This window comes from Oculina patagonica, chromosome 10 (assembly GCF_052425735.1).
Source record: "Oculina patagonica isolate OP01 chromosome 10, crgOcupat, whole genome shotgun sequence".
Classification (NCBI taxonomy): domain Eukaryota; kingdom Metazoa; phylum Cnidaria; class Anthozoa; order Scleractinia; family Oculinidae; genus Oculina; species Oculina patagonica.
The window spans coordinates 16,683,006-16,705,111 of record NC_135767.1 but is presented as its reverse complement, the minus strand read 5'-3'; the positions used below and the strand labels follow the sequence as shown (position 1 = coordinate 16,705,111).

Genomic DNA, 22,106 nt, shown 5'->3' with positions numbered 1-22,106 from the left:
AGCCCAGCTACATCTTTTAACCACGGCAAATAAAAATGTTTTTTAACTTTACAATTAATAATAATAATAATTCATGAGTTGTCCAGAATTCAATTACTGTAAAAGATATTTGCCGTCAATTGATACTACTAACTATGTTTTAAAAAATGGTAAACCCATACATCAGCAATTTATCCATGTTTTTTTTTTTTTTTTTTTTTTAAATCGCCCCGCGGGCGATTTTTATACGGCATTTCCTCGCAGGAAGTTTGAGCCCGATGGTTTAACGTTTGCGGATACCACCAATGTCACTTATGCGTGGTCCTATCATTAGCGTATGTTACGTATTTCCCATAATTCCTCTTGGCTTCCTTTTAACGTGGAAATCGAGCGAGGTGTTCAACCTCGTAAAAAGGACAGAGTAAATTTACCGATTTGTGACGTTCTTACCAGAAAAAGACAAAATGTTCTCTAGATTTTCAGAAACAGCAAAGAACAGCCCGTTCGCCGCCCCGTACAGTGTAGCGAAATGTTCATCAGAGTCAACCCCAGCGCCCCGGCGATCAAGAATCATGGCGGCGCCGAATACCGATGGTAGGTTCTTAAACCGGCTTTTTGGATTCACGATCTTAACTTTGCTGTACGTTTTAAGAAAAGTTTTTCCTTCATGTGATATAATTGTGATTGTTAGCTTGCCTGATGTGGTTTTGAAAGAGCAAATCTGTATCGGCTTGTTTGAAACACGATCGTTCAAAATGTGCACATGGTTTTAAAGATATAAGCTTCGGTGCACCATGTGAATAGAAGGATCGGAGAGTAATATTTTGATATCACGGTCTGCTTTTAACACTGAGGTTTTAATCTCGCTGCTTTCTGCACTAATCGAGAAGGGAATCAAGTTCACACCGTTAAAATGTCTTCGGACAAAAGCGATGTGCCGCTAAGCTTGAAGTTTGAGTATGATAATATGGGGAAATTATAGTTTTACGAATAGTAAAATTACGCAATGGCGAAAAAAATTACGTCTCTACAAGTACTCGATTGACGTAGTTGACGTATTAACGTTCATTTGCTTGTAATGGGATATTTTAGGAGCTGAACTTTGTCTTTGCAAGTAGTTCCCGCCATAAAACGGACAATCTTTTATACTCTGTTCAGTTTATTGAGTTACGGATTAATTTAATTGTTATACGTACGAAAATCGATGCAATTTTCTTTGTCAAATTTCCTTTATTTCTTCTATGAGTGCTGCAATATGGCAATATCTGCTTCATAGTTGATAACTTTGTAGTAAGTTTAATACCAGTCTGATTGGCAGCAAATAATTATATTTTATTGTTGCTTATATTGTCTACTTGCCACCTTTTCCTACATCAAATTCATGAGGTTGTGGTTTCCTCAATCTCCACATTACTAAGATTTCCAAAGATGTTCTGACTTTTTAAGAACACTGCTGTAGATGTGCGAAGTTGTTCCGACAACTCCTGAGCATACATGTCCATTAACATTTACATTTTGGCTGGACAATGGGAAAATTAATGAAGCCCAAAAGCTGGCCTTTCTGCTCAAGCATTAGTGAGGCCTTCCAAGGGGTAAAAGCGACAAGCGACATGACCCTGAAAACTGGCGACATGGAACATTTTAAAAGCGACAAGCGACATCATTACAGCACTGAAATGCGACAGCGACACGAAGCGACAGCAAAACAATGGGGTAAAAAAACAACAGCGACATTTACCGCTGTTAGCTAGGCAACATGGGTTCTCAGAAACATGCGACATTGCGACACGGCTACCCCCTTGGAAGGCCTTATTAGTTGCGTTAAGTGGAAAGACACCGCAGATCAAAGGGCAAAGTTAAACAAAAGGTCAACATCAGCAGCCAATACATGTTGTTATTTTATTATGAGGTCTTCAGTTAGTACGACAGGCCTAGTGAGTAATTTAAATGCCCAGCTGGCTGGCAAAACACAGGCAGTAACGCAGCAAAAAGAACCATAAGAAGACCTCTTTTCAACTCTCATTAGCTTGGTACCATGTTGGGAAAATATCATCTCTGGTCTTTGAGTTACTGGCCTCCCTTTACTTGGGTGCATAACAGAAAGACCTAGGGTGCCCGGCCTGACCAATCGATGAAAATCGATGATTGGAAATCAATCAATCGATGATGGTTAGTTAATTGATGTCGATTGGCATCGGCCAATCGCTGACCAATCGATAGTCACAAATACTACTTCGTTGCGAAGAAAGATCACTGTGGTATTTGTTCCTTCACCCTTCCTTCTTCCTTTAAGAGATAAAAGGAATCTACCTAGACCAAGCCACTTATCTCCAAGCTATATTCCTGTTGCTGTTTATTACGTCATATTCAGGGCTCAAAATAACGGCCGGTCAACGGACAATGTCCGGCCAAAATGACGATTTGTCCGGACAAAATTTTGGTTCGGCGGTCATTTTGACCGGTCACGCACACGGCTTTCAAATAAATAACACACACAAAAAAATTATTTGCAGTATTTCTTGAAATTTTACAGTAAAATCATAAAATATCATAGCAGCTTGCAGTCACAAATTTGTAGAATACAGATGAGACGGTCACACTCTGCGAATTTGTTAGCGGTTTGCTTGAATAAAACAGGAAACATCCACTCCTGTAAATACGCTAAACAGACAACAATGAACACGGCATCAATCAACGTCTGCTATAAACACGCGTATGCATACGCAATATTATTACAGTTTCGATTGTCGGGAGGGCCGAGAAAAATAGCACTCGTAAGTGGATTTAAAAAACTATATACACCTTTAGAAAGTATGAGTTCGTAGCGTGTTTTTCACCAGCAAGATCATAAGAAAACAATAAAATCATTAAACGCTTTGAATGTTAAGTCAGCGATGTTTCTTTAAATTGTGCCTATTTCGCAACTGAACATGTGCCCATGTGTGCTGACAATTTGACCACCTATGACGTGGTGCTACTTAATTATCGAAGAGAGTTCTGGTAAACGTTTGCTCGTACTGTACAAAATAAAAAAAAAATAATGGTCTCCGCGTCCGGCGTCTACAGATTGAAACGATAACTCTCGATATCTTTTCTTCTAAGCCATGGCATTCAAGTGTTTCACGCCAATTCTATCCGTCTTCTTGTGTAAGGCTACTTCTGCGGATATCTATGATTAAAAGTACTTTGCCGTAAGTATATTTCAGCAGCTCAATCAGGCACCGCATAGAACAGGCTTCTCTGTTGTAGGCGACGTTGAAAACTTGGAGAGATCCATGATTTTTGAAATGCGAAGTGACGTAGGCTTTCTCGCTAATCTCTTGGCAGTCTTGAAGAAAGAGAACTTTTAAACGAGGGCATCTTTTAGGAAGCTCGATGAACAACGAGTCTGAGCAAAGGCAAAGTTATCTCACTTGTAGCATGGGCATATGTCCTATTACTATTTAGTGTTCGGTAATAAAGACCAGTAAAGTGCTTACAACCAAGATCGCCTCGACCCATAAGTCGTTAACTAATGTAAAACTATGCAGAGTAACATAACATTACGGCTACTGAGCATTTTATTTTATGTAGAGTAGAACGCAGAAGAAATGGAAATTCAAAAAGCGAACATAATAAAATGACACTTTTAGTGATCAAAACATTAAAGCCTAAGCCTTATACTCTTTAACAACGAGTGTTTTAGCTTATGGGTCAAAATTTTTGGCAGAATAGGCTATTGTTTCAAAGTAAATACTCAATATTTTGACCAGTCAGAAACGAGACATGACCGAGCAAAAATTGATTTGGCCGGTCAACATGACCGGTCAGTATCCAAAAATTATTTTGAGCCCTGATATTGTACCTTCGCATAACAGAACTTTTGCTGTTGTATTTCTTTTTTCCTAATAACGTTTTTGTTAGCTTTGCTATTTAGTGTTACCCTCATTTTAAATAAAGTCTTTATTATTATTATTATAACAGACATAACAGTTCATCAGGAAAAATGAATAAATGAAGTGTTGAGCGCTTTTAAGAGCCACTAAGTCGATATAATAACACCCAAATTGAATCAAACCAAATTAAAAACGATCGATGAAAATCGATGATGTTAAAAGTCACAAAATTTTCCGTCATCAATAAATTGGTCATCCATTTCCAATATCAATCGATTAATTGGCATCGATTATTATATCATAGATACTGAGATTTTCTCACAAAAAAACGATTGCGTACAAATGATACGTAAAATGCATTAGCCAATAGGAAAGGCGAACGATGAAAACACACTAGTGAAAAAACGTCGTTCGTCCAATCACAAGCGCGAACGACGAAAAACAACTTGTGAACAACACCGTATCGCCATTTTGATACTCGTCGTAAACACCGGCGACATGGCGTAGACACGTTCAAGGTTTGTTTGTGTCTTTAACGGCTCCACTGAGTCGTTTATATTGCAGAACAGGAAAACCAAAACACTAAAAAGAAAACCAAACAAGACGGCCTTGTTGTCACAACGTTTTTTCAAACAAAAAGAGAAACACGAAGCGAGATAACCGAAATTCCTCCTGCCGAGTTGAATAAACCTTTGAGTAAATTCGCACAAAGGAAGGACAAGAATATGGGCCGTCTTCACTCCGAGGGATTGTAGCGAGTTTTGATTCAGATGATGACTAAGACACTGCAGGTTTGTCCTTGGTTTTGGCAGACTGTTTTCTTGATTTAATTTGGTAAAAGTTCGCTCGAGTTCGCGTTGGGTTATTCAGCGTTTAGCGCTGTTTTGTTCTGTTAAAACATTGAACTGGGACTTGCAAGTTTTGTACAAGTCTCAGTCAGGTTTTCTATCAAAAGTTGTTTCTGTAAAAGTTGTGAGAGTATAAAACTGACATCTCATTTCTTGTGCTACTTCATTAAAGATGTGATTTTGAAAGACAAACATGTTTTAGCTATTTTAGTTTCTGGCAGATGAATGGGTTTCCTAAACACGCACAGAACTGATAAAAAGTCGAGCGATTTAATTTGCTTTTCAAAAACCTCAGTATCTATAAAATAAACAAATTACACCATGGAAAATGCTTTGTACGATTTTTATTCACTCGTAGAGTTGTATCTGAAAACTCACTCGTTTGCTACGCTCACTTGTTCGTTTTCTGATACTACTCAACTCGTGAATAAAAATCGTACGCGCGCATTTTCCATGGAGTAATCTCTATTTATCAATTGACATCTATTATCATTGATTACCGGTTTCATTGATTGGTCAGGCCGGGAGGGTGCTATTCCCTGAGTAGAACCCTCCAAGTAAATATTACTTGGTGAAAAGAACAGGCTATACCAGTACTTCTGTCGCTAAAATCAACTTGTTAGTCATGTGAAGGGACATCCGACCTCTTACATGACTTAGGCTGTGATAGTCTTGGCTCATGCAATTTTTTTTTTATATTGAACTTGTTTTTTTGTAGACCACAGTTGTGAGTTTGGCAGTGCAACATATTACGCTTATTGTGGATTTGGTGGAATCCTCAGCTGTGGCATCACTCACACGGCTGTCGTCCCCCTCGATCTCGTCAAATGCAGAATTCAGGTAAAATTCTTGTTACATGTAACTTCTATTTGTACATGTATAATGAACAAATAGAAGAAGGATTAAAAGCGTGAGCTTAATTGTTTTGTTTGTTTTAAACAAAATATGGTTAGTGGCTGTGGGAGTGAGGGGGCAAATTGAAATAGCTGTTTTTAATTGTTTCAGAGGCCTAGCTTTTCATGTAGTTAATTTAAGGTATTAGGTTCAGCTCATGAAAAGTTCGGTGTCTGAACCGGGCCTAAGATTCCTTACAGAAAAGCCTTAGTACTGGCCATGGCACCCTGTAAAAATTATTATTCTAAGAGCACAGCTACATGCATGTACATGTAGTGGTAATATCAGTTTTTATATACATTATATACATGTAAACTATACACAGTATCAAGAGAAAATAAGGGGACCCCCTTATTTCTCTTGAGGGCATATAAATTTTGAACCAAAACCAAATTTGACAACAACTAAAATGTGCAAATGATATATTTCTTTCTACCTTGTCCTTGAGTGTATAAAACTAAACATTGTTTTCAACGTTTCAGGTCGACCCAGCTAAGTATGGAAACATTTTAAGGGGTTTCAAAGTAACAGTACGGGAAGATGGTCTACGAGGACTTTCCAAGGGTTGGGCGCCAACTGCAATTGGTTATTCCATGCAAGGCCTGTGCAAGTTTGGCTTCTACGAAGTCTTTAAGATCCTTTACAGTAATATGCTTGGTGAGGTAAGTATCCATAACTTGAATGAATTTATTCAAACATGCTGATTTTTTTATGTTTCACTGAATTTGATGGTCATTTCCGATGTCAAAGTTTGGCTTAAATCTATGACACAGTTCCTTTAAGATAACAAAAAAAAAACAACAATTTGCTCTGTAATTCTTATGGCTGTAAATCCAGAAATTATTCAAATACGGCTTATTCATGATAATGTCATTTGCTCAAAATTCACTTCTAAGCCTCTTTACGCAAATTATTCTCTTGACCTTTTGTCACTTTTATACAGTTTTCATGTGGGTATTCTTTTCATATTTGCCGCATTGGGAATTCGTTCATGATCAAATTTACAAGTCTGCTGGTGAAACTAGCCAGTTTGATGAAAACATTCATAAGGGCTATTTTAATTTAATGTGCATACATGTAAATTTGTTTTATTTTGTCACTGTTTTATTATCCCTGCTGCACATGCAGTTAAACTCTCAAAAACAGCAACTGGCCTTTAAAAGAATTACATGTAACACTTGTTTTCCAGGAAAACACCTACCTTTTCCGAACCTCCCTGTACCTAGCCGCATCAGCTAGCGCAGAGTTCTTTGCCGACATTGCCCTGGCTCCCATGGAAGCTGTCAAGGTCCGTATCCAGACGCAGCCTGGCTGGGCCAACACACTGCGAGAGGGAGCTCCCAAGCTGTGGGCAGAGGAAGGCGTCAGAGGGTAGGTTGACTTGGGGACGAGACTGGAAGGCAGGGTTGGAAACTAAAATTTCGGAGCACTTGCCATATGGGCGAGTGACCTTTGAATTGCACTCGCCCCGGTCAGTTTTCACTCGCCCAGTCTCCTTTAGTAAAAAAAAGCCCCCCTCCCCCAACAAATTATAAAATGTTCACCGTGCGTGTCACCATGGTGGTCGATCGCGATACAGACTGCAACCTATTTCTTAAATGAAAAATATCCTAAAATAGATCTTAACTCCAAAATAAAAACACAAACACTTACTTCAAATGCATTTTTTATTGATACCTATTCCCAAATTCCTGTAGTTTGTAATTAAAGTGTTGAAATTGTACAGTAAAAGCAGCGGGAAATGGCCGTCTTGCAGCGTTTGAGGCTCGGTGGATGAGTCAACGGTATTTATGACCAGAGGTATTACTTTGTACAACTACGTCCATCATGTAACAATCACCAAGCAGAAGCCATTTTTGACTGTTTACGAACGTGAACCAGCTTAGTTGTCATTGTTGGAGATTTCAAAATGTCGGTAGGCTATCGGCTTGTGAACAGTGTAGATTATTTTAAAGTGGAAGGTAAAAAGTTACGGTTATTTTGAATAATATATTCTGTATATGAAAATCGTACTCGCCAAACCGGGCGAGTGTTCTGTGATTTGTACTCGCCCAACAGTTTTCACACTCGCCTGGGCGAGCGGGCGAGTGCTAATTTCCAACCCTGGGAAGGTAAGGGAAAATTTAGGGATTTGTAATTTTGAGTCTCTCTGGAGACCACTATTACATGTATATTTGAAGTTTTTGTATTTGTTCGGTCATGGAAATTTTCTTTTTATCAGGGAAAAGTCAGGGAATTTTAAAACTGGTGTCTGTGGCAACCATGTTGCTCCACAAATAGTCAGTGCAGGGTGTCAACATCTATATTGAATTCATTAACAATAGATTGTCAAGTATCCAAGAAATCCCTTCCAAGTATGACCCCAGACATTTTTAAAAATGCAAAACCTCTGCCAATAATGACCCTCCTACCAGGAATTTCAAATGTTTTGATTTTAGGTGTGCCACTGGGAGAGTAGGCAGCTGTGACAACTCTAAGCTTGTTTGTGGCAAGCTCATTGTTATGACCAGAGTAACTGGCAACATATAATCAAGTAGCCGGGGGAACTCCAGTGGTCGCCAGCTTGTTTTGAAAACCCTGCCCTCCCTCAGGGGATTATTTTTGGAAAGAGTAATGCATTATTACGTAAGCTTGCACAAGTCACAGTTTAGTTTTCAGTGAATTTGACTCAGTGTTGCAGACAAATGTAGGGGAAGCTTAAAAACATGACTGCAGTTTTACCATGCTAACTTCATGGTGAGTGTATGAATTTCTAGTAAAGAGACTTTTTTGTTCATTGCCAGGTTCTACAAGGGCCTTCCTCCTTTGTGGATGAGGCAAATCCCATACACCATGATGAAGTTTGCCTGCTTTGAGCGAACTGTTGAGTTCCTCTACAAACATGTTGTACCCAAACCAAGGTGAGTTTATGGTTTCTTTATCAGAGTACAAACTTAAGACATAAACACAGAGGTTTGCAGGGTGTTCATTAGGCATCGGAGATCGGAGAATTCTCCTTCTACTACGTAGAATTCTCCGGCTAAATTTCAAAGGCCTCTACCTATTTTCTTATTAAGATGCAGAACCTTTAAAAATCATTATCCGGTTACTTTACACTATTGTCCTGATATTACAATTCTTAATGAAAACCCTGGGTTTGAGTAATTTCGAGTCCTCCCAAACTTGCTGTTCTGTAGGGGTGTAACGATACATCGAAATATCGATGCATCGCGATTGGGAGTGCTCCGATAGCGATGCATCGATCCCAAGTTCAATTTTCGATAACAATCGCGATTGTTTCATTAACTATCGATAGTTACGATAGTTTTTTAAATGGTGTCCTGTAGTACTTTTCCTTGATTTAAAAATGCCTCTCTTGTTCTCTGCCGTCGTTTCTCGGCTTTCTGTTCGTTGTTTCAGAATCTGTACTGTATAACAAGCCATAAAAGCAAACTTCACGGACGTCGCTCGTCTCCAGGGCCTTATCTGCATTCAAAATGGTGGCTCGAATATTAACTCCACCCCCCTCTTAGAGAAAGAAATGATTACAACGCTATAAACTCACTAATTACAATACTATCGCAATAGTATCGCAATAGTGTCACTACTATCGCAATACTATTGCAATAGCAATTCGACTATCTCAATACTATCGCAATAGGCAAAATGACCCCAATAGTCACCACTGCTGTTCTGTTTATGTCAGCCTAAGGGTACAGTTCAGTAAGTGCATGCACTTTATGTATTAATTTTTCACAACAATTCTGAGAATGAACACTGACAATGAATGTATTTTTCTTCACAGGAGTGAATGCTCCAAACCTGAACAACTTGTTGTTACATTCGCTGCTGGTTATATTGGTACGTACTGTAATTAAAAAATTAAAAAAAAAAATTAAATTATTAGGGTAATCCAAGCATTGTTAAATTATATCATTGAATATGTCAGTTCTTCATGACAACTGCCATTAACTCCTTATAAGTGTTTGGTACAAATACATGATGTATGCTTGTCTGCGAATAGTCTCTCCTTTGCTCTTAAGTCTGTGGGACTTACCTTATTGTTACTTATTTTCGCGGGTACTTAATTTCGCGAAAATGGAACAGGAATATTTCGCGAGACTTAATTTTCGCGATTTGGCCAAAAATACGTAATTAGCATAAAAAATACAATAGAAATTGTTTAGAATTAATTTTTGCGGGTCTTTAATTTCGCGATTTTTTTCGCGATTTTTTCGCGGAAATTAAGTCCTGCGAAAATAAGTAACAATAAGGTGCTCAAAAGCAAGCGAGCAGGATAGACATCTACAAGCCACCAGTTTTCTGGCACCCACTCTGCTTGTCACTTGCATTTTGGTGGATCATGCTTACTTGCTTTCATGTTCGTCCCCATTACAAATGTGAAGCAAAAGAGAGACTGCTCACACTATGTTGGCCAAATGGTTAGCATAGTCGGCTTCAAATTGAGTGGTCCAGGTTGAGGGTCATCTTGTTTAAGGCTTGGAAAAATAAAACATACACAGGGCTCGAGACTAACTTTTTTGCTAACTAGCCAAGTGGCTAGTGACAGCTTTGATTTCACTAGCCAAACCTTATTTTCTACTAGCCACAATTTTTAAGCACAGTTCTTCTTTTAAGGGGGGGGGGGGGGAGGTGAAAACAATGTCCGATAATGTTTAAACCTTTAACCGTAAAATGTTCCTTAAATCTTCACGTTTTTTTTTTCCTTAAAAAATTGGGCATTGTTTATTCACTATAAAAATTGTACATGTACATGCATTTTTGTCAACTAGAATTTTGTTCAAAGGTTCACATCACATGTCAACAGTTTACTTGTTAGTTATATTCTCTGAGAGACGATTTTAATAAATGCGGTTTCTTGCCACTAATGCCTGATTTTTTCACTAGCCATTTTGGCTAGTGAAAGGCCAAAACCTACTAGCCAAAACTGCATTTTTACTAGCCTTTGGCTAGTTGGCTCTTGTTAGTCTCGAGCCCTGATACAGACAAACAGCTTCAAATTATTCGTGCCTGAGATAGTTGCATGTTTGTCGTAGTTAACATTTTTAATGATTTAGTTGGCAGATGACTTGCCTGCGTCTTTGCCCTACAGGCAAGTGGTCATAAAAGTTGCTGAGATAGCCTAGACATCCTCCTCAATGCTCTGCGCGGCATTTTCTAGATGCAGTTTTAGTTATTGCATTCTAGTGAAAATGACTTGTAACAGAAAACTTGATCAGAGAGCATGTTCTGGATTTATTTTGCCTACTGGTAGTTTAAAAACAGAATTTTTATTTTTGGGGGTATTCATTGTAAAGTGCTGTCTCAAAACTAATGCGAAAAATGCTGAATTTGCAGTCAAGGATAGGCATAACAAAATTTTAACTGGTCTGTCTCTGGCACTGACTGAACATTGATTTTTTTTTTTGTGAACGTTGTATATTATGTTCAGTACTTCAGTCAGTGTCCGACCAGTTTAAATTTTGTCTCAAAAGTGTTCTAATGTAATTTTCTGCAGACTGTCTCATTTATTGATTTATTAGTTTATTTATTCATTTATTTCTATTTATTTATTTATTTGTTTTCTTCAGCCGGTGTTTTCTGTGCTATTGTTTCTCATCCTGCTGATACTGTGGTGTCGAAGCTCAATAACGATGTTGGCAGCACACCCATCCAAGCTGCACGTGAACTGGGAATGAAAGGTTAGTATAGCAGGCTGCGGAGGGTGTGCGAGTTTTCTTTAGCCAATCACAGAGCAGAGTAAAGCAAAACCAAAACTAATCAGGGCTTTCGACAATCGTCTGAAAACTGTGCTAATTATGAACTTATCTGTGTTATTACAGGTCTGTGGAAGGGACTCGGTCCCCGTATCATCATGATTGGTACTTTGACAGCCCTGCAGTGGTTCATCTACGATTCAGTCAAGGTCTTCTTCCGTCTTCCCCGTCCCCCACCCCCAGAGGAACCCGAGAGCCTCAAGGCGAAACGCCTTTTGAAGCAAGCTCAACAAGCCGCCTGAAATTGAATCGGTTCTCTGCGCTTTACTAGACCCGTGTGGATAATACAGCTCCAAAAATGACATACATGTATTTATAATAAGGAAAATGAACGATCACTGGATAAAAATGCTGTGTGCATGTAGCACATAATCGATCTGCGACAAGTTGAATAATATCTGTGATGCGTGATGTTTGCGTAGTGAAATTAAATAGCTGTACTCTTGTTTTTATGGTCAACTGGATTTGACAATAAAGCTACTTTTACAACTTAGACTCCATCTCTGTTAGATCTCACCGATCGAACCTGTCTCGCGGGGCTCAAACGATTTCCCTCTATTTTGACTTGCAGCATTACCATTACAGAGATCGCATTTTTAAAGCGACTTACCATAGTACTAAGCTGCCACTAGGAGCAAGCTGAAACTAAATGTAAATGACTTGATGTCACAATCCTTATAAACCCGCTGCCAGTGACTTGATAGCGTTTGCACCGGGATGGTAAACGTAAACCGCGCGCTTCACCCCCCACACTAGCCTGTTCCAGGAGTTCGGTGAGTTGGGGTGCAGCGTGAAAATCGGGATAAGCGCGAAGAACGGCGAGGGGGAAAATGGCCCTCCTCCACACCTCTTCCCTTATTTTTCGCTCGCTGTATTTCTCGCTGCTCCCCAACTATCCGATACATTTAACAATTATTCGCCGGAGTGGAGGTGAATAGTGGTGGATATTTACTCGCCGCTTCGCGGCGAGGTAAATATCCACCACGTTCACGCCAGAAAATGGTAATTATACTACAATAGACGGTAAGCTCGAGGCTTCTATCGGCTGATAGGTGAAGGGCGAAGCCCGCAGTTCCAATCTCGTACAACGCATGACACGTCTGTTTTCTATTTTATGCAATTCCCGCAATCATAAAAATATCCTGGAAGTACACTGACATCTTCGTCAATCTCCAATCTCCTCTTTTCCATAATTATCGGCATTTTATTGGTGGTCAGTGCCAGCTGCAACCAAGATCTAAGGGGGGTGGGGGGGGGGGGGTGGTTGGGGGAAGAGAGGTGGCCGTCATTCCTTGAATACATAGCAACGGCAGTAATGATGCACACTTGTTTCTTATTAATGGCAGGATTATAAAAAGGACATGCGCTGTATTACATAGGCAAAGTATCACATGATCAAATCTCTTGCAACTTTCCACTGTCGGTAGCGTCATGACAAAACCATTTTATTCCTTACTTTTTCACAGAGGTGTCGGTTTCAGATTTCACTAATCGATGGCTGTGCAGTAGCAACATACAACTTTTTCTATAACCTCTCCATTCTAAAGTGTGGGTCGCGCGGTAGACCATTGCTGGGACGCAGTGGTTAGCGCGCTTAAGGTCATTGCCCCGAAATAGAACTGAACATAGATTTTCAACCAAACTTTGCCTACTTGTCTGACTTGTTGATTACATCAAGGGGAATAAAATTTTGAAATAGAAAAGTGGGGGTACGGCATATTCGTTTAAGAGTAGGAAGACCTAGTATATATCACATAATTCCTTAATAATTCCCTTGCGAGCACTGGCGAAGTACACATTTCCAGTAATAATTTATTTTTCAAACATAGGAATTGATTTGTTTTTATTTTACAGAAAGAACTTGATCACCTACACCCAAAATATGAGAAAAAATTGATAGGTCACCATACTCGTTTATGACAAAGGACAATTTATTTTTCTCGCGAACTAAGACGAATAGAAAAAAGCCGCCATTTTGTTTATGTGCTCGCGCCTATTACGCATAAAAATCTGCGCAGTAAGGATGCGCAATGCAAGACAGGGCAATGACTTTAATTGCCCCCTGAAAGCCACTTGACTCGAAGCAGGGCCGCAGCTAACAAGAGGCATGACGAGGAACTTGCCTCGTCTAGATATTTACCTAGAATTAAAAACAAAATATGTTTTGTTGGGAAAATAATCCCCAGTTGAACGAGATTGATTTTTCTCAAGAAATACTTCATGAAAAATGTCTCTGAAGAGTTTCAGAGCTTCTAGATCTCAAAATTTTCCAGAGGGCGTGTCCCAGAACCTACTAACAAGATCGTTTGCCTCGTCTATTGCAAAGGTCTGGTTACGGCCCTGCACAAAGGCAAGCTTAATTTAATTTGATTCTCATTTTAAGTATGTCATGAAGTACAACATTACCTTACAAGTAATTAAGTAGGGAAAAGAATGGTGAAGATTGAAGATACTTAATAAAAACCACTAGGCTTGAATAGGCTTGGGTTTCCTCACTAGAAAAACAGGACGAATAATAAGGTAACGTTTTAACAAGAAAACCACCTTTTATGGCTTTCAGAGAATTAGTAATTGCAGATAAGTTTGCTTCTGAAGGTTGCAGACGCTACATACAAAGAACCAGCAATCTCAAACGTGAGAGAATTGAAAAACTTTGGAACTTGACAAAAACAGAACGGATGTCTCAGTTATGTATGTTCTACAAAGTGGTAGTCGAAAGAAATTCGCCTCCTGACTTTTCCTTGAAGCTCGAACATAAATTCTCCATCTGAGCGCGAAGGTGCGAATAGCTAAGTATTTGGCTTGGTGGTATTTGGGAGGCGCGGTGGCCTAATGGTTTGCGCGCTTGACTCCGATTTGAACGGCTCGGGTTCGAGCCCTGGCCAGGGCGCTGCGTTGTGTTCTTGAGCAAGACACTTTACTCTCATGATCACATTGCCTCTCTCCACCCAGGTGTATAAATGGGTTCCGGTGAATTTACTACTGGGGGGGTAACCCTGCGATGGACTAGCATTCTATCCAGGGGGGAGTAGCAATACTCCTAGCATGCTACGGAAACCGGGATAAACTTCGGCTGTATGGGCCACTTGGCTCGGACGCAGGCTTTACCTTACCTTATTTGGTGGTAAACATTTAGAGAAGTATTCCCTCAGAACTGACCAGTTTCGTTATTCTCATCATATATCTGCTTGACAATGCATTGTCATTTAAAGAGAATTCAAAAGTTCATCGCTCTTCCCAGTTTGACATCAGCATTTTCTTCAGCTGTCAATACAGGTCAGTCAATCAAAAGTCGCACTGGTGCTAGACTACAATCTTTGACAAAAGTAGTTGACACATTGACTTCGCTCTGCGGTTTTTATGACAAATTTACCACTAGTTTATAAATTTCATGAATCTCTGCTAAAATACCCCCTCCCCCCATCCAATGTTGTAAAATGGTAGCAAAGGACTCTTAGAAACAAACTTCAACATTGATTGGGGGGAGGGGGTTGGAAAGGTGGGGCAAAAGGATGAAATTGGTCCATATAACAATAAAAAGGGCGTAAATTGACATGTGTCAACACTTCTTGTCAATGATTGTAGTTCACACTACCGGACCTATCCCCCTCCTCCCTCCCCGTCGCAGGGTTCCCCTCCCTCTCCTCCCTCTCCAGCAGTCTTAGGTTTCTCTAACAGTCGGCCAGTACCCATTTACATCCCTGGTCGGAGAAAGGCACTGTCAGAGCTGATAGGTATTTTGTCCAAGAACGTAACGAAATGACTCCATTGAAAAAACTGAAGCTGAAAACGCAAATTTTTGCAGGTGAAACTACCTTTTTACTTGACCAAATGTGGTTTTAATAAAATATGACAATATTCAAGTCAATAAGCCTCCACACGAAAGTAACATTTATGCACGATACGATTTTAACCCATGTTTAAATAAACCATTTTAAACGTGGTGTGAACACGGTATTAGATTCAAAATATTATTAGGAAAAGCTATCTTTTGGTACTTCTTTTCCAGTTTCCATACTTTTAAACTTTGGTTGTTGTATGTCTTGTATGGGAGGCGCGGTGGCCTAATGTTTAGCGCGCTGGACTTCGGATCGAGCAGTCTGGGTTTGAGTCCTGGCCGGGGTCACTGTGTTGTGTTCTTGGGCAAGACACTTTACTCTCATAGGCCTCTCTCCACACAGATGGGTATAAATGGGAACCGGCGAAATACTGCTGGGGTAACCCTGCGATGGACTAGCATCCCATCCAGGGGGGAGTAGAAATATTCATAGTCGCTTACTGCTAGACAAACTAGGATAAGCTCGGGCGGTATATGGGCCACTTGGCTCGACGCAGACTTAACCTTACCTTGCCTTACGCTTTGTGGTTGTAAAAGATCGCATCGGCACATTCCTAAATAAAAAACAAACTTGTTTCTAAATCGGTACTCAAAGTACACTTAACTATCCCAAACATGTCTCAAATCTTACAAGCATCATTACCAAAATTTATAATAAAGGCAACATTTTTCATTTGTCTAAATAACACAAGTCATTCATATCTGTGTCGATTCTAAATTGCTTGTTATTTTCTGACAAATTACAAGTAGCAAACTTTCGATTCTAAACAGCCGCAATTAGGAACGATTAATGGAAGTATTTCACCATTATTAGAAATCTTCGTTCTGGCTTTGCACTCGACTAAATTATTTATGAGACACAAACTAGAAGGGCTACTTTCTTATTAAATACCTTGCCAAAATGCCCGATAACTAATAAACCTAAAAAGAATCTACCCTAAACATTAGTTCAGTTTTAACATGAATCTTCAAGACTCGATTGCGCAAACACATCATACCAAAAGAGGTAAATGTAGTATAATTTTGAACACAATGTTTTTTTTTCTTAAAGGAGATCTTTACGGAATCTTTATAGCTCTAGCTAAAATTATAACAGTACAAGCACGAATATCTTCTACAATTTTGACTGAAAGACTCGGAATGTTTTCTGCTATTCTGCATGAAAATTTAAGAGCGAGGGCTATAACGAAACATTTTACTGCAAGAATTAGTTACACAAAGTTGTTGAGCGGCGCGCAATCGGTGGGGAAACGAATTTTAATTTAAACACGCCGTAGACAAAATCATCCCATCAAACTTTTAAATAGTGAAAATATTTTAGCTTACTTATGAGGCCAACATCGCAAATTTGTAATTCTAAATAACTGGATGGTTGGTTTTACAGTGAGCGACGCGCCTTACCGTGGCCACCCAACAAACTTTTTTACAAGTGCCATCTTTTAATTCTATATTTTCACTCGATTTGTTGATAAATACGATGTAACAAATATCCATTTGATCGTTTTCAGCTTTGCAGGGCCGTGTTCGTCAAACAAATAATAATATTACGAGAGCAAATTGTAAAAAGATTGTTTGGTGGCCACGGTAAGGCGCGTCGCACTGTAAGTAAACTGGCAAAGTCAAAGCATTTTGTTCACTCAGTTCATAGCACCACCTTGTTTTATGTTGACTATATAAAGATCATATATGTTTCGGCATGTATATAATTGTCCTTCGTTTTATGTTGACTATATGTCGAAATATGGTTCGGTAGAGGCGGCTCGGAGCGGCACGTAGAGCAAACAGTTTCGTATAGAAAAGGCATTCTGTTTTAAAAACTAGTTCCAAAGACCTTTCTTTATTTTATTAAACCCCACATTGCCTCCCATTTCCCAGTAATTAAACAGCTTTCGAGGTTTTATAGCCATAGGGACTGAATGGGCTTGGCGGATTTTAAGAAGAAAGCTTGGAGTAAGTTTTGTCGCTCCGCTAAAAGATTTTATTCAATTGACATTGCCCGTTAAAAAAGATTTTCACCATTGCATCATCAGGATCCGTAACTGTAGAATTTAAATCAAAAGCAAAGTTTAGCACGCTATAAAGGAAGTTTACTTCGACGCTTACAATGTCTTCTTGCGAATTTAACCGAGAACAGTTTCATGAAATGAAAGAATTTAATTTTTTCAAACAACTTGCAACGGATCTTAAAGTTCGCTTCAAATTAAATTGTTTTGTTCAAAGTGAAGCAAATGATATCTGCTCAAGTGTAGAGAAGTTCTTATGAGTACTTTAGAAAGTAAGAAGAAAAAAAAAGAATTTTTTAATGGCTGTTTTTCCATGGGCATTTTTCATCGCTGTTCCCGGTATAAAGCTAGTTTGTAAAAAAACATCAGGTTCCTCAATAGCAGATGGTCTCATCGAACTAAAGAAACTTGTAGTCCTTTCTCTGCGCTCAATGCTGAAGACTGAAATACATAAAAGGCTTGAGAAAGAAATTAAACTCCGTTTTACACAGAAACAGAGAAATTGAGGTCGTTTTCGTCGAAAAGATTTCGCTGCCGGCGAAGCTCGGTTTGCGAGCTGTAGCGACCTCGGCTAGAAACAGTCTACTTTGAACAGGGTCTTCCATCAAAGATTTTAAAGAATTGCTTAAAGCAGGATATATAGTATTAGTACGCAAATACATTTATGAATAAACAACTTTTCAATAACGGAACACGTTTTTCGTGAAAACATTTTTACCAAGCAAATCTGCAGGATGCATTGCGAACACAAAGCTGTGGATGTCATATTATGCAGCAACCTTACAAACTCAAAAGGAAAAACAAATGTTTTTACTTTTCAATTCAGCGGCTTTTCCATGTCCAAGGAAAACAGCTTGCGAGCAAATAACATTCCTGTTGATCAATAGGAGCTTTCGTTTGATTGAAAGGTACTGTTTCTTTCATTCAAGCAACAAAACATGTTTGTAATCTTGCCAAGAAAATGTCAAGTGTGTTTTTAAGGTGAAGTAGTTTCTAAAAGATTTTCCATTGCGCTCGAGAAACCCTCGTTTTTCAAGCAAAAAAAGAACTTAAAAGGCCTTTTAAGAGAGTGTGAAGACTTATCTTAGCAAAAACAAAAGAGGGAATTAAAGAACACCCTTGTTTGAGGCAAAACAATCGAGAAAGTAAGTCCTTTCTCGAGACGAAAGAGAATTCTTTAGCAAGGTTCAAAACCCGGAACAGAATAACTCTACACCTGCGAAGTCAAGCAATTTAGAGTAAAATAACATTTTGCAACCGGTTTGATAAAACAAAAAGTAGAATCCTAAATACAGTATGGATTTCAAAATGGTTTGATTCGCCTTCTTTATTTGCGAAATTCGAGGACAATACAGTTTTTTTTTCTGCACGAGGCCTGAACGCCCTCTATTCTTTCGTTCCATGTGTTACGCGCGCTCAATGGATTCGCAAACCCTTGATAATTATTTGAGTACGATTCATTTTTCAATTACTTTCCTCCTGTTCAAAGTGTGATATTAATGCTTTCCTCCAGTGGAATTTGCCGGAGTGAAACATCAGCTAATACTATATATTTTTTCACTCGATAGTTCGGTACTCTTTAAACTAAAAAATAGGTAATGATTCGCCTAAAATTCAAACTTGTTCAATCGCTATTCGTAACTGAAAATTGGTTCAAAAAGTTCTTTATCTCAAGATAAGTAAAAAAATACTTGGTAGGCGGACATTAGTTCTCGTTTAGCACCTATTTTTACGGAATGAGCCAAACATGAGTATTTTCTTACAGTTTCAAGCAAAAATACCGGATAATTTCATACCCCATTCTACAAAACAGGAGACATCGCCAAATATTCTCAAGTTCTTTCACAAGACTTAAAAACGATTACATAAATTGCATTAGTTTACGTTTTGAAAGCCTTTTCTACAATATGCTCTACAGGCAAGCAGTACATGTAGTCAAATTCACTCTCGCTCAACAACTCCCTTTAAGAGAGAAATACACTTTCTAACCTTTTGTAATAGGGTTATTAAATAGCAATTCATCGGCTTTTAAATATCCTTTATAAAAAAGTACTTCCTACTGCCTCTTGCCTACTTTATGTCAAATAATTCAACTGAGCCGTACAATATTTCAAAGTGTTGAAAATCTTCCATATTTTTAAGGGGCTTTAAGCTTTTAAAAGTGAATGCGTTTTGTATTAGTAAAGATCTTTTCTAAGCCAAAGACCATGTAGTGCTTTAGAAAATGTAATTTTTTAACTAAGGAACAATCCCTTATTATCTTTTGTTTAGCGAGACAAATGCTCTTGTGTTTTATTTTCACACCTTCTTTTTTCAAGCGTACAAGAGAAAGTAGAGTTCAAAGAAATGTTTGCTGGGAACTCTTTACAATTTCTTACTGAGTAACATAAGACAACTCATTCAGTTTTACCTTACCACCAAATTTCAATTTCAAAAAAAATTCTTAACTTTATATTAACTTAACATAACCTAACAAATGTTGTATAGAAAATTTCACATCAGAGGAAAATTTTATTTAGTTTTAGTTTAAGAGCACGCTTTAATGATGAAATCGTGTTGTGAAAATTATTCATGTTTAAGTCCCGAAATTTCTAGAACTATGTCGATTTACCGCATAAAAGGCCTTGTGGTCAGAGATACATAATTTATAATTACTCAAAGTAAATTAAAAGTTCTTGGTTCTAATCGGTGTTTTTCCCAAAATCTTACAAACTAGGGACGAAATTTCTGCAGACTTTTGTTAGGAAAAATGTGTATGTTTTTTGTGTATACTTTAGGTAGTTCTTGTTTTTGGCTCAATGTTTAACTATCACACCACTTGAGTCAAATGTCTCCCCGCACGCGCCCAAGAACAAATTTAATAAATACATAATAGGACAAATTAAAATGCTTTTTTCTTGCGCTGACCGCAGAACCAATATTCTTAGAAGTATGAATCAAAATGTTGTACATATTGTGATTTTTACAATCGCACTCGGAACCCCTTCTCTTGTGTATAGAAGGTAAGTTTGCGGTAGGCGAACTTTAGATTTCGCAAATCAACTTTCTTCAGAAAAATTCTAGCTAAAACTCTTTCCTTATTTTGGCGTTTTAATGAATCTTTCGACGAGATAAGTGTTCCGGCAATGTACCCTTTATTCAAAGCTCACAGGTTTTCAAGACTGAAAATGTTTTTAACACCTGAGCGATTTCAATTTTTGCTTCTGTTCAGAGCAAACTGACTCAGGTTAAATCATAAACAATCTCATGTTTATAGTTAGCTGTTGCTATACACTCTTAAATTTCCTTCTAAAGTGCGGTCTCTTTCTAAAGTGTTCATTTCTATACACTAGATGTGGCTTTTTAAAAACGAAAGGAGATGATAATTGATAACGAACTGGCTCCCAATTTAGACAAGAAAAGATTCTTCAAAGCAAGAGGAGTAGATAGACTTTGGCGAAACATAAAAAAAGCAAGCCACACAAGAATGAAAAAGCCGCCCATGTGTCCTTCAGTTCTTTCAATATTCAAAAGCGATATTTTACACAGTGTAGTTATTTCACAGGGAAGGCCGCCGTAGATTTGCAAAGATAACATCAAAATCGAAATAAAAGATAAAACGATACGAAGTCGTTGAAGAGCACGCGACACTGCAAAACACTTTCTCCAGCGATAAACTGTTTCGTTGAACAAACCAAATTGACTCTAAGCCTCGCTAATCCCTGTGTGTTAGTACTTGAAATGTTTTCATCCTGAGTCTTGAATTATACCCGTTTTCGTGACAAATAGAGACTGAAATTTGAAGCGCCGAGCCCAACATTTTCGCCTCATGTTGCACACATTCACAAAGAACCACCGCCCATTAATATGCAAGGTTGCCGAGAGAATGTCGTGTTTGGGTAAACATAAAAGTATCTTATTTTATAGGGCTAAACTGCACACCTTACAGAAGAAAAATAAAAAAACGACCGAATAAAAAAAAAACCTTACCGATGCATGGCTGAAATTTACGTAGCTCTTTTATCACTAGTTGCAAAAGCAAGGGTGACTTAAATGTTTTGTATTTTAAACTTTTTAGTTTTACTTTTCTTGCAGGAAATTAAGATGACTTTGCAGTTTAGCGAGGGCAATTACATGCTGTGTAATGCACATGTTACATGTAAATAACAAGCTTTAGGTCAAATGAACCGAAGCATGAACTTAAACTCAAGCATTTGTACAAGAAAAAATTAAAGAACTATGTCTTACGACTGAGTGTGCTGTGTCTCAAAAACTTACGGTATACTGAAAACCAGCCTGCCTTAAAAGTCATGCTTGTTATGAGATTATAAAGGATAAAATTAACTTGAATTTAGTTTAGTAAATTGGAAAAGAAGCCCCTTAAATTCCCCCAGGAATGGCTTTTTACAAACATAACTTTACTCAAGAAATCTTTGCGAACATTCTGATCTTGCCAAACCCGGGGGCGAAACACCTTCCAAGTCATAATCGGGGCTAATTGACATTGATAAATTAAATCTCTAGATTTGAAATTAAGTAGAACTCGACCATTCTGAATAGCTACTTGAAACAATTTACAACATCCAAAATTCGGTTCATCTGCTTTAACTGCGCACGTGCCAAACACAATGAACACACGCGGCGGGCTAAAAACGGCTTGGCAAGGGCTAGCAATTAAGCTGACTTGATAAGATAAGCTAATTAGGTCCCTAAAATTAAGAGAGCCGAGACACTGCTGCGAATATTAATTTTTAAAATGTTAGTATCGAACGAACTCTGTGCCGGATTTTCTGGAAATTTGCAGAAGTACATTATTTGATTAAGGGGGCTGTGTCTGTACTATACTGTTTTCGCGTCGCTCGCTGTGGACAGAACATACTGTATATGCGTACATGTATGCTTGTACTTTATTAAACAAATTCACTTCTTGCGGA

General features: G+C 38.4%; 1 protein-coding gene and 1 long non-coding RNA gene across 2 annotated transcripts; both read left to right on the top strand.

Moving 5' to 3' along the window:
• Window positions 1-340: 340 nt before the first annotated feature.
• LOC144629094 (solute carrier family 25 member 3-like) lies at window positions 341-11,845 on the top strand. Its single transcript, XM_078487279.1, has 8 exons — window positions 341-573; window positions 5,421-5,542; window positions 6,079-6,258; window positions 6,786-6,967; window positions 8,380-8,496; window positions 9,381-9,436; window positions 11,167-11,277; window positions 11,419-11,845. The coding sequence occupies exons 1-8, from the start codon at window positions 444-446 to the stop codon at window positions 11,592-11,594; spliced, it is 1,074 nt and encodes a 357-aa protein (XP_078343405.1). The 5' UTR covers window positions 341-443; the 3' UTR covers window positions 11,595-11,845.
• Window positions 11,846-16,101: 4,256 nt separating this feature from the next.
• On the top strand, window positions 16,102-21,423 carry LOC144628142 (uncharacterized). Its single transcript, XR_013566211.1, has 2 exons — window positions 16,102-16,196; window positions 20,526-21,423. It is a non-coding gene; the product is annotated as an uncharacterized LOC144628142 (long non-coding RNA).
• The last annotated feature ends 683 nt before the right edge of the window (window positions 21,424-22,106 follow it).